Consider the following 17,520-nt stretch of genomic DNA (forward strand, 5'->3'; position numbering starts at 1 on the left):
GTTTTCTTAGTGTAAAATATTGCTTCTTTGCAACTAATGCATTGCATGTGGTGGTTTGCAGTGGTATCATTGGTCGTAGCAGAAAAGATTTCAAGAGATACTTATTCAACTTCATCGCTGCCATGCCTCTCGTAAGTGGAATTCTTTAAATTTACACAGGGAAAAAATTGCATCTTCTGCAAATCTTTAAGGATATTTACTTATTAAGTTCTTTAAAGATTTATGATACTAAGTTCCTATTTCAAATTTAGTTTTGTAACTTGTAGTAGAATATTTCAGTGTAGATCTTTACACTAGATAGAAAAATTAAAAGGAGGTATACATATGTGGATTTTTTATTTTTTAAGCCAGGGTTTCTCGAATGTTTAGTAGCATCCCACTAAATGGCAGTAGTACCCCCCCTTCCCCTAGTGTGAGAACCAAAAATGTCCCCATGAGGCTGAAGTTGGGGGGATGGTGGGGAGGGCAAAATCACCGTGATTTAGATTTATTGCTTTAGGTCACAACCACTGATGTAGTTTAAGTTAAACTGGAATTTATTATTTGAATTTATTAAAAATAAAGGTGGGTATTTGATCTAAATTATAAGTGATTTTCTAGCTTGGGTTTTTATTCTATTTTATTGACACTATAGGAATTTTAGTATTTTAAATGTGGGAGTTAAAAGGAGGAGCTTGATTGTAAAATCCAATTAATATATGTTAGATTAAATAAAACTTGAGGATGGACATACATGGTTTTTAGACCTTTTTTTAGACCTTTTAATATAAAAAATGGAGATAAGTAGCTTAGCTATCAGTCAAAACTTGAGATTCAGCAGAAAGTCAGTGTTTTCTTAATAAAAATTTTATGTAAATATGACTTGGAACTATGGAAGAATTAATTTCAATATAATGATGGAAAAGAGTGGTAAATATGACTCTAGATATAATCTGGAAAATGACGTAGTAGGTATAAGACTCATACTACCTTTTTAAACAAATGCAGATGCAATGTGTATAGAATTCCATTGTCTGGGGTTGGAACGCTGGTAGTCAGAAGCAGAAAGTATAAACATAAGTGTCAGAACTTCTAAAAGAAATCCTTTACATTAGATAGAAAGGTGACAGATTTGGCTTTTTTTTCCCTACCAAAAAAAAGATAGCAAGAGATGTCTCATAATTAATGATATTAACATGTTCTAAAATTAAGTTCCAAGTAAAGTTTAACATATCAGGATAATAGAGCCTTTCGTTTAGCATGTTCTCTTGTATCTATAAGTTTTAAGTAAAACAGAACCGAATTATATAAATCTGGACTATTATAAAAACCATAGGATTTGGGGACATAGCCAATGACAGAGAAATAAAGTATGATTTAGTAAGTAGAAATGAAGCAAAATCAATAATATGTGTTTGTTTGTTTTAGATCTCTCTGGTTAATAACTTCTTGAAGTTTGGGTTAAATGAGCTCAAACTGTGCTTCCGAGTAAGGCTAACTAAATACCTCTATGAGGAGTATCTCCAGTAAGTAATAACTCATTTTTATATTAAAATACTTAAATTGAACAGTAATACTTATGATATTGAGATGTAGAAGATTTTCTTTTTTGTTGGCTATGTTTTCAAGAAAATTGCTCTTAGACCCAGAAATATATAGGAAAGACTCAGTATTTAGAGTCTATAATTCTGGCTCTTCCGTTAATTGGCAAGTCATCTTTCTGTAGACTTGCTTCCTCATTTTTAAAGTAAAGTAGGACAATCTCTGGGACCTCTTCCAGCTCCAAACTTTTCTGTTTCTATTAATTTGAACTATGTAGTATAATGTGAGTTTTTAAAAAATGTCATTTGTTTTAAAGTCATTTTCTTATTGCTATTTTAGAGCTTTCACATATTATAAAATGGGAAATCTGGACAACAGAATAGCTAATCCAGACCAGCTCCTTACACAAGATGTAGAAAAGTTTTGTAACAGTGTAGTTGATCTGTATTCAAATCTTAGTAAGGTAAGTTTCTCAATTTTTTTAATTATTTGTTAATTTGTTGAATTTTGAATCTAAGCAAATTTATGTAGAATTGTTTTGATGGATATAATAGCATCATGTAAATATTTAATGCTTTTATAAGAAAATTAAAGTTATAATAGTTTTAACTACAATTATTTAATTTTTTATATTATTTTTATGAGGTGCTTTAGCCAAGAACTGAGAACTTAGTGTCTTATAAAGATTTCATAAGAATAAGTGCAGGCAGATTTCAGTAAAACAACAGAAATTTACATTTTTCTCTTTTGATCTGTGTACTTTTAGCAATTGTTAAGAGCTCTGCTGTCAATTTATATTTCCAGTTCTATGTCCATTAACATTAGGCTAGCACTTCTTTCTGCTCATTTCTCCCCTTTACTATCTCTAATTCTATTAGATCATTTAAATAATAGTAAAATTTTTTTCATAAGATATTAATTTATTTCTGTTTTCTAATTACTGTTCCTCCCCCTTTTCAGAATATGGCCAAAGCTCTTCATTCAGATGATGGACCTTAACCAGTTTTTCATGCTAATTTCCTCAGTTCTTTCTTTTTTAAATAGATCTTTATTGATTTCAAAGAGAAGAAAGGAGAGAGAGAAAGAGAGAGAAAGATAGAAGCATCAGTGATGAGAGAGTCATCACTGATAGGCTGCCTCCTGCACGCCCCCTACGGGGGATCGAGCCGCAACCCGGGCATGTGCCCTGACGGGGGAAATCGAAGCTCGATCTCCTGGATCCTAGGTCGATGCTCAACTGCTGAATCCCGCCGTGCCAGGCTCCTCACTTCTTTCTTATCTCACTCATCTCATCTCACCACCCTTAGATCTTTTGCTCTAGTCTCCTTAAGCCATCTTCTTTGCCATTACCTCCTGCATTGACTAGGACATGTAGCCGAAACCGCTCTTCATTTTAGATGATGCTCCATTTCCCACTTCAGTGCACAGGGTTGCTGTTGGTCTGGTGTGGGAGCTTCTCTCAGACTGGACCATTTATAGTATCTTTGCCTCTGGCCACAATTGATCTAGATATCCATATACAAGGGGCTTGGTCACATTGTAAGAATGGGAATGCTCCGCTTCAACCACACGGATGGAGGGAGGATAGGCAATTCTTAGAAAGGTGAAATGTATCCACAGGAGCTTTACCCCTCATGATAAGCCCAGTACTAAAATACCTTTTTACTTCATGCCAAACCTTGTTCTTTATTTTGCTCTCTAGAAGCCTTTGCTAACTGATTCCAAACTCTAGAAACTCTGACAACTACAAAGTGTTCAGTAATTTAGCTTTCTTTTCTGCTCCTATTACCACATTTATGTATTTATTTATTTAATTTATCTTTATTTTTGAAAGTATTACAGATGTCTCCCTTTCTTCTGCCTCGCCCCCTCACTCCTGCCCCTCCCCTAGGCCTACTGCACTATTGTCTGTGTCCATGGGTTATGCATACAAGTTCTTTGGTTAACCTTTTCCCGCCCCCCTCTCCCTCCCCCCTTCCCTCTCCTGTCTGAGATTTGTCAGTCCATTACCACATTTTAAAGTTTGTTCTATATGCATGTGAGTATGTGTGTGGGGGTTATATATAAAGTTTCTTATGTAATTCTGTAGACTTCTAGTCTTTACATCTTGGCACTTGAGCAAGTCTATAGCTCAGGTATGGCTACATCTTCAGTAGGGTGAAATATTAAGTTAATTGCTGTGCACTACAATATATTTACTTTTACCATTATCTAATTGTTTGAACTCTGACTTAAATTATGAGTCATTTAATCAACTTTTAAATGTATTTAAATTTCACAAGTATGTCCAGCTTCTTGATAATTTATAAGGCAAAAAGAAAAGGTTCATCTTAGTACATGCCGATTAATAAACCAAGCCACCTATCCGAGTAATTTAGATACTAGTCAGAAAGGGGAGGCTATAGACTTAAGTGAATGTGCACAATTTGAGTTTCTTGAAAAACACTTCAAGAAACACTTTTAGCGCCCTGGCGGGTGTAGTGCAGTGGTTAGAGCGTTGGCCTGTGCATCTAAGGGTTGTGGGTTCACTCCCTGCCCCTAGTCGTGGTGTGTGTGGAAGGCGCTCATTGATGTGTCTCTCCCACATTGATGTTTCTCCTTCCCCGTCTCTCCAACCCTCCCACTCTCTCTGAAAGCGATGGAAAAAATATCCTTGGGTGAGGATTTACAAAACACGCACATACACACACACTTTTAGCATGTCAGTTGAGCTGTCTCTGTGTGAGGATCTTAATGTATTGTTTTAGTTCAGAAATTTGAGTTTTATATCAGAAAATTATATTCATAGATAGGCTTACTCAATTATTTCAACATATAGATATGATAAAATAATAGAATCAAACAGTATTAAGAACTGGAAGAGCCTCATTTTTACAGGCGAAGATATATAGAAACCAGAAAAGCTAGTAGCACATTTGGTGTTACAACTCGGGCCATTTTATTTCGTGTTCTTGTACTATGTTGAGAAATTACTTAGTTACTAATGGTCAGTTATCACAGTAGAGCTACCTTAGTTGATGAAAAGCAGTAAGTGTTTTTCCCACTTGTCAGTAGGCATGGGTCAGGCTGTCTTCACTTTTTGTTTGACAATAAGAACTGTGTTTTATGTAACCATTAATCTACATGCTGTTACAGCATATTATACACAGAGGGAACTCTACATGTTAACAATTATGTGTTAGATGTTTAAGTAGTATTTTTGTATTTAACATGTTGTATTAGCTATCAGTCTAGGTAACCTAGTTCTTTTTAATTATGTACCTCCTGGTATTTATTTTACAGCCATTTTTAGACATAGCTTTGTATATCTTCAAGTTAACGAGTGCAATAGGAGCTCAGGTGAGTTTATTTTCATTCTGTCTTTTAAGTTACTATCATGCTGTATTGTGAATAGCTGGATAGTTTGTAAAAATATTTTTATATATCGAGAACGTATTTTTACAAGATGTACCTAATAAAATCTGGTTATAAAATAATACTGTACTAGAAATTTAAAAATTATTGTAAGTTGGCTTTTTAATTTTCCTTAAGTCAGATACTTGGAAAACTTTTGTGGTACTGATAACCATAAGTGCAGTGTTTAACATTGAACATACATGTACTAATTGCTGCAAAGAAATGTCTAAAAGGAGATTTGGAGACAGTTATTTAAAAATGAAATTTGAATATTAAAATATCAGAAATATCTTTAGAATGGCTATACCAGTTTTAAGGATATTTTATAATAATATAAATGGTTGACTATCCCATGAGCCTAATTACTGTGTCTCTGATATTTGTGTTGGTAAGAATGACCTTTAAATTTTCTCTGAGTATTCTTATTAAGTTTAACTGTAGTCATTTAATATGTGATATTGTTATAGATTTATAACCATGTGACAGTGTGGTGGTTTCACATATAAATATGTGTACGTGTATATATATACATTTTGTAGTTGATTAGTGAATACTTTATATAGTGGTTTTTGTCCGTTTCCAGAAAGCTGGGAAAAGCAGTTTTTTATTTGAATTTTATTGTCTACCTTTGTAACTTTTTGCTATTATTTCATGATCCAGATTTAATGATTCTTATAGCATGTTTTTTGTTATAAGAAATGAACAGGTCTAATCCCTCTTGTCTCTATGCTGTAATATTTTTTATGGTAGTTACTACATTTTAATAATTCTGTTATCCACCTCTACATTTCTTGAAGGTAGAAACTATGTTTTAGTTATATTTTTGCCCATACTTGTAGTAATTGTTGAAATACATCGAATCAATCATAATTTAATTTAAAAATCTTGAGTACGTACACACTGTGTTCCAGACATATTGTGCTAGGTAGTAAGAATAAAAAGATGAGTAAGACAGTACTACTGAGGAGGGATTATGATCTGGTAAAAGAGATAGATAGTCAAGTAGTTACAATGAAGAGTGATAAGTCTAATAACAGAAGTTTGAATAAAGTATTTACTGTTAGAAGAATTGGAGGTGATATTTGAGCTGCTTTGAGGAGGATGAGTAGACATCTGTTAGATAGGCCAGGCTTGCCAGACATAAGAACAACTTCATGGAATGCCATGTTCAGGAAACAGTTATTTCAATATGGCAGAACATAAAATATATATGGGAATGAGGGAAGTGCCTGTGATGAGCTTGGAAAGGTCAGCTTCACCAGTCTTGGAATGGTCAATGGGCGATGAGGTCGCTTACCGAGTTAGAAAGTGTAGGGATGGAAGCAAGATGCATGAGAATAGGAAGACAGATGGAGCTTGTTGAGGGGAACTGAGCTTGAGGCTTTACAGAGCAGTGAGGTGAAGATGAATAGTACTTACTTAGAAATAATGTCTTGGATTCTTAGGAGTGATGGGACTAGAGATACAAATTGGGAGAAGAAAGCTAAGGAAGAAACCTCAGAGAATATTAACATTCAAAGAGAAGGTAAAAAGGAGGTCTGAGTTGTGGAATCTTGAGAAAATGTCAAGAAGTGTTCCATTAGAAGAGTTTTAGATGCCATAGAAAGAGTGATGACTGCAATTAGGAATTTTTAGGTGAGCATATTGTGGAGAGCTGGGGATGAGCTGCAGTGGTGGGAGGAGGAGTAGATGAATAGTAAAAGCTTAGAGGTCCAGTGTGTATTTTTTCAGAAAAGAAGGAGGGAAAAATTAGTCGAAAGATGAATTTCTCTCAAAGTCACGAGTTAACTATAGAAATTGTGTATATTGCGTTCAGTAAATTTATTAGGTATCCTTGAACTTTGTATCTTTCTCTTGCAATAATAATAGGGCCCAGCAAGCATGATGGCCTACTTGCTTGTTTCTGGGCTATTCCTAACTCGTCTTAGAAGACCCATTGGTAAGATGACAATAACTGAGCAGAAGTATGAAGGAGAGTATAGATTTGTTAATTCCCGGCTCATCACAAACAGGTAAGGAGAAATATATTAAACGTATTTAGATTACTAAAAATTTATTTCTACGGATATTGTTATCATGTAAGTTGACTCAAAAATCTAAACACTGTCACTGAAATTATGTGTGTGTATAAATATACATTTTGAAGGATATCAGTTTTATAACCCTTTTCTAATTAACTATGTAGTATATATAATTTGCCTCTTCATGTTTATTGACTAATTTTCTATTAATTTCACTTTAAATGTAGTCAAAATACAATTCAAATTTACTTACAATACTTCAAAAACTTTTGTCTCAGTTTATCCCAAAATATTTTTATTTAAGACTGTGTTTGTAATACTTAGTAATTCAGTCTTACTGCATGTGCCTCTACCTATTATCCACAAAAATCCAAAAATAGGAAGAAAAAGTATTGGGCTTTGGAGCCAGCCTGCCTAGTTTCAAAATCTATCTCTTCCACTTATCTATTATATATTCACTGACTTTCAGCAAGTTATTTATAGCTTCACTTTTCTTCTTTATAATTGGTAGATAACATAGGGTTATTTTGAAGATTAAATATGAAATATATATACAGCTTACAAGATAGTTTTTGATATGTAGCAGGTGCTCAGTAAATTTTCTCATATATTGATCTGTCAACTATGCTATTTTTAGGGTGTTAATATTTATTACCCTGTAGGCATTTACAAAATTATTCTTTTAATAGTTCCCTCTTCCTTTATTTCCTTGGATTGCTAAAATGGTACCAGTTTAAAATAGGATTTTATGCTCTAGGGAGGCAGAAAATAGATGATTGAATAGATAGGTGATTTGCCAAGTGACTGAAAGATGCTATCGCTGAGATTCTTTCTCTTGTAAGAAACAGAAAACCCTGACTCAGAGGGCCCCAACAATAAGGACATTTACTGCTTCACATAAGAATTCCTAAGGTAGAGCAGTCCCAGGCACAGCATCATCAGGACTCTGGCTCCTTTCTTATGTTCTCTTTGCTCTGCCCTCCTGGTATGTTGCCCCTTTCTTCAGCCTAGTTCTTCCTGTGGTAACAAGATGTCAGAAACAGGTCCAGATCTCATTAACCTTCTTCCCTTGCAAAAGGTTCAGAAATAAAAATGGAGCCATCTCTTCTGCTGTAAGAGAGCAAGGAAATTCCCCAGAAGCCCCACAGCAGACCTTCTCTCACATCTTGTTGGCCGGAACTGTCGTTTGCTCACTCGGGCCTCAGGCAGTTACAGCAAAGTGATTGGATTAGACCGTGTGCAACCCGTCCCCTGTAGATGGGGTGGAGGCCACTACCAGACCTTTTGGACTCACAGAAAAGGACAGATAACTTTAAGAAACTTGGGGCTCTCTTAGGAAAAAGGATGCGGAAGAGAATAGATGTTGGATAGGCAGCCGTCAGTACTCTAGGGTGTCCTGCCCCTTCAGGTTTTACAGTGGGGCTAAAATGAGACTCAGTTTGGGAGAGGTAGAATTCTCATTTCATCTTCCTCCTCCTGCTTAAATGTGCAGAGGAGATCGAAGGGAGTAAGAAACCCACTTATAGGTACAGAATTGTTTCTTAAACTGGATTCTGATTCCTCAGGGCTCTGTATCACTGTGTCAAGGGAACCATAAAACAGGTCAAACATGATGGATGCATCTTTATGGAAAGTTACTTGAAGGGATTTTACTTGAAATAGGAGCTACCTTGTTTTTCTAATGGAGAAAATATAGGCATATTTTGGAGTAGAATAGGTAATTCTCATAAATTACTAAGGAAGAAAAGAGACCTTAAAGAATTACTAGGTGCTTATTGAAGGCTGTTTAAACTGTGACTTCAGGACTGTTCTGTAAATCTTTACTTTCCTCTGCTGTAAGAGGTGCTTTGCTGGGGAAGTTTACATCATACTGAATAAAATGGAAAGACTGGACTAGGGTCAGATATAGTCCATTTTAATCTCAACTGCTTGACTTGCTAGCTGTATGACTTTAGCAAATTTACTTAACTGCACTGAAACTTTCTTCATCTATAAACACATCCTTTAATTTCTAGTCAAGGTCCTTGTGGGCCCATTCAGACCTGTTCAAGAAAACAGAAGTTGTGAGATGTAGTGGGATTCCAAGAATAAGAACGATTGTGCAGCTAGGCTCCTGGGAACTGGCACTGGGAGGCCGAGAGGACTTAGTTTGCTTTGCTGTCTTTCAAACACTGTGTCATGGCATTACTACCCGTCTTTTTCTAGCTGTTTTCTCCTCTCCTTCCTAGCTGGGTCTGTACTCAACTTGTAGTCTGTGATGGCTGTCCCTGCCTTGCCTTCTATATATCATGGCCGCTTCCTTCTTATTTCTTATTTCTTTATTCCGATTTCTGAGTATTAGCCCAGCACACTTTTTCCAGCCGGCTACATATTGCATAAGCAATGTATAGTTGCAGTCCAGTCTATGATCCAGTCGGTATGTGATCCTATGCTCTCATGAGCTGAGCTGGGAGCAGGGTTTCAAGTGCATGCAGACCATGGCTTGAGACTTACCTGGTAAGCTCTTAGTCACAAAATATCCATTTAACTAAAAATATTCAGTCATTAAAATACTGTCTTGCAATTATTTTTTCAGGCTTTGGTAACATTAAAATTAATTGCCAAATTATTTTTTTTAATAGTGAAGAAATTGCCTTTTATGATGGGAATAAAAGAGAAAAGCAGACAATTCACTCGGTCTTCCAAAAACTGGTAAGATAATATGCTTGAGGCTTACGTATTTATGGAAAGATTTTATTTTTCTTTTTGGCTAATGCCAAGTGACAAATATATTGTTTTCATTAAAAAGTATGAGGATAAAAACTATCATATCAATGTATTGTTGACTAGTTATAAAATGGTAGATTTATTAAAATAATTGTCAGTATATTTTACAGAGATTGCATAGGAGTCTTACTTAGTGATAAATTTTGTGAAAATTTGTTCCAGTAACATTCATGAAAATACTTTTAAGATTATTATTTAGAGCAAGAGTTAGCAAACTTTTTCTGTAAAGAACAAGATAATAATACATATATAGTTTAGGCTTTTCAGGCCTGATGGTCTCTATTGAAGGTATTCAACTCTGCCACTCAAATGTAGCCATATACTATATGTAAATGAATGAGTGTGGCTGTTCTAATAAAACTTTATTAACAAAAATAAGTAGCAGGCTTGCTTTAGACTGTGGACCATAGTTTGTTGGTCCTCGATTTAGAATATAAACATTGTTTCTTATGGAAACTATATTTCCGTTTTTATTTATTTGCCACTTGGAAAATTTGAATTCACGTAATAGATATTATTCAATCAAAAGATAAAGAGTGCCATCTAGGTGCCTGTGCTGTTCCAGGTGCTAGTGTGTTAACAATGGTGAATGTGATGGCAAAACCCTGCCTTTAGGGAGCTTACATTTTAGTGCAGGCTGGTGAAATTAAATATGTGTTTGAAGTGATTTAAAAAGATTAAAGTGATTGTCATTTAAAATTATTTCATAAATTGAATTTTTGCCTTATTTATATTTAACATGATTTAACTCTGATAGAGTCAGCAAAATGCAGTCTTCACATGACTTGTTTATACATATCCTTTAGATTTCAGCCCAGAAGTTTACACCTTATTGAGGCCTTGCCTTCTCTGGTTGGTCTATCTGAAATGGCCTCCACCAGTTACTTTCCATTTTAATGATCTGTTTCCTTAAAAGCATATATTGCAATTTATAATTGTCTGCTTATTTGTTTATTAGTTTGTCTCTTTCATTAGAATGTAAATCCATGAACTCAGGGACTTTGTCTGCTCTGTTCATCATTGTATCTTCAGTATTGAGCACAGTATGTAGCACACAGCATTCATTGAATAAATGTTCCAGCCATTGTTCTTTTGCACAAGATAGTAAGAGCAAGCTACCTTATACTTAGGAAACCCACATTTGAGTGGAGGAGACAATAAACATATAAACAACTGGACATTTTATATGATTTCAGGTGGTAGTAAATTCTGTGACCAAAAATGTAACAGGTAAAGTGGTAGAATATGATGGAGGCTGTTTCTTGTATATTTTAGCTAGGATGGCAAGAAGGTCTTTCTTGAGAAGGTGGCAATTCATCAGAAACCCCACTTGAAGTGGGGGTGTTAGTGGCCAAATATCAATATTTGGGAAGACAGTATTCCTGGCAGAAAGCACAGCAAGAGGAAAGCCGTAAGGCAGGATCCTGTTTGTGGATGGATGCCGCATTTCTGGAACTCAGTGCGAAGGAGCAAAGTAGAGGCAGATGAGGTTTAAGATAGAGCCCAGTGCCCAGTCATGCAGGACCTTGAATAATCCGACAGGTGGATAATGTGAGAACACTGAAAATGCAGGATAAAAGACATTTTTGTAATTGTAATTTTGAGATAATGCATGCTCAGATTAAAACTACAGAGTTGGGCTGTGTGGTGTTAATTTACATGAATATTTGGTTTAGATTGAGTGTATTATCAGTCATCATAGACCAGATGTTTCCAACTAAAGCAGAGCATCGAGTGCCAATCTGGACTGCTAGTATTTCACCTAAATGCGCTCATCTTTTGTTCTTTTTGTTTTGATTATTGATAATCAAACAATAATCAAAACAAAACAAAGCATATATATACCTGACAGTATTGTGAATAAATATCATTCTTCTATTATATACAAGGGACTCCACATTAACATTCTTTATGTAATATCCATTCTGTTTGTATAAAAATGGTTTCATGAAGTGTTTGTTTGGCACCTGCTCTGTGATCAACATTGTGCTCAATGGGATGTGATATACAGTGTAATCAGAAATCATATGCATTCAGTAAATATTTGTTAAATAAATATATACAGTTCCTTTTATCCTCATGGTAGATTCATTTTTTTTATATACATAGAAAATAATTATTTTTTTGTTTTTGCTTTCTGCCAGGTGGAACACCTACATAATTTCATTTTGTTTCGATTTTCTATGGGCTTCATTGATAGCATAATTGCCAAGTGTAAGTATGCTTTAAAATGGTGGAATGAGATTTGTGGAAAAAGCGGATATGCTAATATTTTAAATCTTAATTGTTTTGTTTCAGATCTTGCCACTGTAGTTGGTTACCTAGTTGTTAGCCGCCCTTTCCTAGATTTATCTCATCCTCGACATATCAAGAGTACGCATTCAGAACTTCTGGAGGTAAAGTAGTGGTAATAATAATGATAAATTGAAAATTTAAATATAAAAATAAAGAAAACCTAGTTTTTAATCTTAGAAATGTAGGTGAAAACTAATATTTATTTTTATTTAAGGATTACTACCAAAGTGGAAGGATGCTTTTACGAATGTCTCAAGCTCTGGGGCGAATAGTTTTGGCTGGCCGTGAAATGACTAGATTGGCTGGGTAAGTAGGATTAGTACTAAAAAGCAGTTGCAGAGAATTATTTTTTAAAATTATGTTGTCCTTAATGATTGTGCCCAGTTGATTACTGAAGCTGCTACTCCTGGAAGCTGTTTAGATAAAAAATTATGGAAGATTTTTCTCTGATGGTGAACCCTTTATGTTTCCTTTAGATAGTTGTTTCGAGTCTTAAACTAGGCTAGGGGTTCTCAGACTGTTTCATGGACACTGGTATTCAGTAAGCTGGGAAATGATGAATCATGACAGTCTCATTAATTCACAGAAAATTAGGTTAACGAATAGAATCTTCTCATTTGAACTTTCTGTCACCCACTATACTTTTTTTTCTTAAATCTTTGATACTGGTAACCTAGCAAAAGATGAACAAAGATGAAGTTGATATTAATGGAAAAAAATGAAAAGTTGTCTTGTGGCATCTGTACGTACAGTTGTAAATATGGCCATATTTTTTAGTAAAATTGCTCTTAGACCATAAAATGGAATTAAGTATTTCAGTATTTCAAGCTCTAATATAAAGGATTGGTGTGGTATAAAAACACAAAAAAGACTATAAATTTCAGGTCATCTGGAGAAATTGGATGGCTTAAGGCCTGAGATTCATCTGCATATTTCCTCCTCTTTATTGCTCTACTCTCCTCCTGTGGCAGTTAAGGTCTTCACTGCAAGATAGAAGTTGTAGACTTCTGTGCAGAGTCTCTCACTTGAGAATGCCGACATTCTTCCTACTAGTTAATAACTTTCTCTCGCCCTTCCAGTTCATCGCACATGGGTACTTCTGTTCCTTGAGAAGATCGTTGCTTGCTATTCACAGGAAAATCCTGTTTTGTGTGTCTGATGTCGAACGCTTTCTCTTCGACCATTATGTCATTCTTACATGCCTCAACCTCTTGTCATTAGTTTCGATTTCCTTCTATTGCCACAGTGATTTCTATCTACTATTAAGAACACTTTATCTTTTCCCCTCTTTAGAATAAGAGAGGAATCTTCCAAATCTTCTATGTTTGCAGGGCAGTAGCAGTCATTTGGCATATAGATAAGAAACACCTTCATCAGATAGGCCATCTTTATACCAGGCTTTATAGCTCACTCCAGCGGGAACTCAGGGCCTATGGAATATACTAGTACTAGTCCTTTTGTAGTATCTACTAGAACCTTCCTTAAAATTCTAGCAGTAAACAACCTTCTTACCTACTAAAGAAGTATCTGTTGAGGTAAGACTCTTATGAAACCTCTCCCCTTATCCCCATGTTTCTGCTCTTCTGCTGAAAGATAATAGTAAAACATGCATACTACCACTAATACTTTATGCTGATGAGACTTCTTTTAGGTTATTTTATTTAAACTAAATTATAATTTTAGAAACTTTAGTTGAGTTTGTATAAATTAAAAAATGTGGCCCTGGCTGGGGGGCTCAGTTGGTTGGAGCATCGTCCTGTACATCAAAAGGTGGCAGGTTAGGTTCCCAGTCCAAGCACTAGGTTGTGGGTTTGATCCCTGGTTGGGATGCGTATGGCAGGCAACTGATAGATAACTGATAGATGTTTCTCTCTTTCCCTTTCTCTCTAAAAAAAAAATCAATAAAAACATATCCTCAGGTAAGAAAAAAAAAGATCTGAATGTACACAATGTTATATGTCAATTTTATCTCATAAAAGTAAATAAATAATGTAAAAGATGTGATAGCCTATGGAAATTTGATCATAGCTTTTTTTAAATTTCAGTTTTACTGCTCGGATTTCAGAATTAATGCAAGTACTAAAGGATTTAAATAATGGAAGATACGAACGCACAATGATCTCACAACAAGAAAGAGGTATATATGAATGAACTAGGTCTTACAGTTTAAGTTTTTGGTTTAATACATAATGTGATTATGATACTTTAATACTTATTTTCTATTTAAGGTATTGAAGGAGCACAAAGCATTCCGTTGATACCTGGAGCTGGAGAAATCATCAATGCTGATAATATTATAAAGTACGTACAGCAAAAGGTTCTTTAGCAGCATAAACATTTGTCAAACTATATAGTACCCTTTTCTTTCAGCTACACTTGCTTAGTGTTTAATGTAAAATTATCCATTTTTTAAATTTATTTCTTCTGTAGATTTGATCATGTTCCTTTAGCAACGCCGAATGGAGATATCTTGATCCGAGACCTTAATTTTGAAGTAAGTTTTTAAATGATTGTATAAAAGCTTTTAACTCATCTTCAGAATGTGAAATGAATAATGGTTGTCTGAATATTTAAAATAATTTTAAGGCTTGACTTAAACTCTGAATCCACAAAAGTGCTTTAAAAAGTGTTTGAAATACTTAGAAATCTAATTTTCTTAATTGACAACTTTAGAGTTTCAAATATTACTATCAAAATATCTTTTATTTATCTTTTGCAAATAAAGTCCATGGCTAATGCGACTGAGGAACTGAATTTCAAATTTTATTTAATCTTAATAAATTTGATCTTAAATAGCCACATGGCTAGTAGACAGCATAGCTCTAGAATTACTCTCTTTACACCTATGTATGTGGCCTTCTGTAATTTGTGTTATGTGTAGGGGTTCTTTTCAGTTGCTTTCATTGAAGGAATGTCTGATAGTTTAAAATAAGGAGTACAATTATTGGATTTGTTTTTAAATTGTTATAATCTTATATAAGTCTTCAATTTTCCTATGCTTAGCAATATATATTTATTAAATTCATCTCCACTTTCTTTTTAAGGAACTATAAATGAAAAATGTTAGTTATGCAAAGTACTTTGAACTTACTTAACTGAGTATTGTATATTATATTTTTAAAAGCTAGGAAATACAAGAGGAAGTAGAGAAAATGTAAATACAGTTGTTAAATATTGAATGCCTACAAGTATTACAGAAGTGTTTTCTCATTTAGCTGTAGGTACTTCAATCAGTTTGGTGTGTATCTATCAGGCTTGATTTCAGAGATAAAACAGAGATCAGAACCCTATCTTTGTTAGATTTCCAGTAGCCCCATTATTGCCACAACCCAAGGATTAAAAGGGTCATCAGATTTCTTCATTAAAGAACCCTCTTGGTCCTTTCTCCTACTTTCCCTCACTCTGTCTTTATTGAGAAATAGTTAATCCAACAATACAGATGGACACATGGCTTAATCATAGTGAGAAGGGATTTTGGGACCTGTATGCACAGATGCATAGAGTAGGTAAGATTATGATTATGATCTGTAATATTACTTTTGTCATTAGTTACCACACTAAAGCTCTCGCCTTTCGGTCCGAATGAGCTTCCCTTTATTTTTATTTATTTTAAATATGTCTTTATTTCAGAGAGAGGAAGGGAGAGGGAGGGAGAGAAACATCAATGATGAGAGAGCCCTCCATTGGGAATCGAGCCTGTAACCCGGGTATGTCCCCTCACCAGGAATTGAACCTCCATCTCCTGGATCATAGGTCGATGCTCAACTGCTGAGCCGCGCTGTCCAGGCAGATGCCCTTCCCTTTAAAGCCCTTATGTTTGTATGTAATATACTTCTAGCCAGTTCTTAAACTTCACCTTTATAGTCTTAGAAAGGCCCTTACTTTCTTGCGCATACATTGGTTTCATTTGTAAAGTCTGATGTGAGTACCCAGCTACGCCCCTATCCTGTGATTCTTTTGTTTTCTCCTCCACTGTTTTCTTTGACTTGCGTCCTTTTGGGCTACTGAAATGAATTCCTCTTCTGTCTCTGACTTAAGGAATTTTAAGTTAGACTTTGCTTTTCTCATTTATTTTGTCTTTTCATTGTAATTCTTTTTGTTTGTTTATTTATTTGTGTTTTTTTATTGTTGACTCTGTTACATATGCCCCCATTTTCCCCCCACTACCTCCTTCCACCCTGCCCTCCCCCCCCCCAGCCTTCACTACTTTATTGTCTGTGTTCATGGGTTAGGCATATGTGCGTATATATTCTTTGGTTGATCTCCTGCCATCCTCCTCACGCTTCTCCCCTCTGAGATCTGTCAGTCTGTTCAATTTACCCTTTCCATTGTTATTCTTAACATAGTCTTCCTTTATTCAACAAACATTCTTCAGTTCTTTGTTACTTCCAATTATTGTCTACCTGTCTGGCTTACTTGAAACTAAGGATTGTTTTTTCCTGGTTAGAGGTATAATAAAACAGACTTGGCCACCAAAAACAAATGTTTTATACTTTAGGATTAGTTTGTCTAATAATAAAGCAAATAATACAAGCTTCTTTGATATAAGAGATTTTATATCTTTTTCCTATATAAACTCCCCAGCACAGGCATATTTATCTATCTAGATATAGATTGAAGAGATCCTAAGAGATAACTTGTAAATTATAATGTGGGCGTTAAAGCAGTACTTTGTAACTTATTCAAATTTTTACCTTTTAGTAAGGCACATTTCTAATGTATAAGAAGCCTATAAATCCTCATAAACAGCATACTTTTACATAATCTCTCTTTTACCTAAATCGTATTTATGGGTAGATTTTTTTCATGATTTATTATGGTAAATTAATAGAAAATAGGATTTATGAACAAGCATTATTTCTCAGGGAATATTTAATAAAATATTCAAAGCATTTGTTGCTCCATTAAATCAATCCAGTACCCTCAATAATAAAGTGTTATTATGAATTCAGTTTTCAGTGAAAAGTATCCTTGGCTTTTAGTCGTTTTTTGTTGTTGTTAATCTTCACCCGAAGATATATATTTTTTCCATTGATTTTGAGAGAGAGAGAGAGAGAAAGAAAGAGAAACATCTATGTGAGACAGACGCATCGATTGGTTGCCTCCCACACCCACCCAGAGCGGGGCTGGGATCGAACCAGCAACCCACATATGTGCCCTTGAATGGGAATCGAACCCTCTACCCTTTGGGGTCCAGGCCAGCATCCTCACCACTGAGCCACACCAGCCAGGGTGGCTTTTTGTCGTAATTCAACCCAAGAAAAAAATATATTTTTATAAAGCTTTAATATGGAAAAATGACCACTGGCTTACCATGACTGATGATATTTTCATAAATCTTTAATATGGAAAAATGACCACTGGCTAACCATGACTAATGTCATAATGGGAAGTTTTGTCCAGCCTTACCAAAAGCCATGGAATAAAGAAAAGTTAATGCTGAATCTGAGACATTTGAGCATAAGACTGTGTGGAAGAATGTCTGTAAGTCTAGTTATTATTTGTAAACATTACAAATGTG

The 17,520-nt window shown here is 34.9% G+C and overlaps 1 protein-coding gene across 1 annotated transcript in view; it reads left to right on the top strand.

The window, feature by feature from the left end:
* ABCD3 (ATP binding cassette subfamily D member 3) overlaps window positions 1-17,520 on the top strand; it is a 68,154-nt gene that overhangs the window by 35,190 nt on the left and 15,444 nt on the right. The window contains exons 5-16 of the mRNA XM_087820612.1: window positions 62-131; window positions 1,408-1,505; window positions 1,861-1,984; window positions 4,804-4,860; window positions 6,787-6,929; window positions 9,560-9,629; window positions 11,849-11,918; window positions 12,003-12,100; window positions 12,214-12,305; window positions 14,045-14,136; window positions 14,228-14,300; window positions 14,430-14,493. Of these exons, the coding sequence (XP_087676738.1) occupies window positions 62-131; window positions 1,408-1,505; window positions 1,861-1,984; window positions 4,804-4,860; window positions 6,787-6,929; window positions 9,560-9,629; window positions 11,849-11,918; window positions 12,003-12,100; window positions 12,214-12,305; window positions 14,045-14,136; window positions 14,228-14,300; window positions 14,430-14,493 (1,051 nt within the window). The remainder of the gene's footprint in view (window positions 1-61; window positions 132-1,407; window positions 1,506-1,860; window positions 1,985-4,803; window positions 4,861-6,786; window positions 6,930-9,559; window positions 9,630-11,848; window positions 11,919-12,002; window positions 12,101-12,213; window positions 12,306-14,044; window positions 14,137-14,227; window positions 14,301-14,429; window positions 14,494-17,520) is intronic.

The sequence above is a fragment of the Miniopterus natalensis genome, chromosome 9 (assembly GCF_054644295.1).
Source record: "Miniopterus natalensis isolate mMinNat1 chromosome 9, mMinNat1.hap1, whole genome shotgun sequence".
NCBI classification, from domain to species: Eukaryota; Metazoa; Chordata; class Mammalia; order Chiroptera; family Miniopteridae; genus Miniopterus; species Miniopterus natalensis.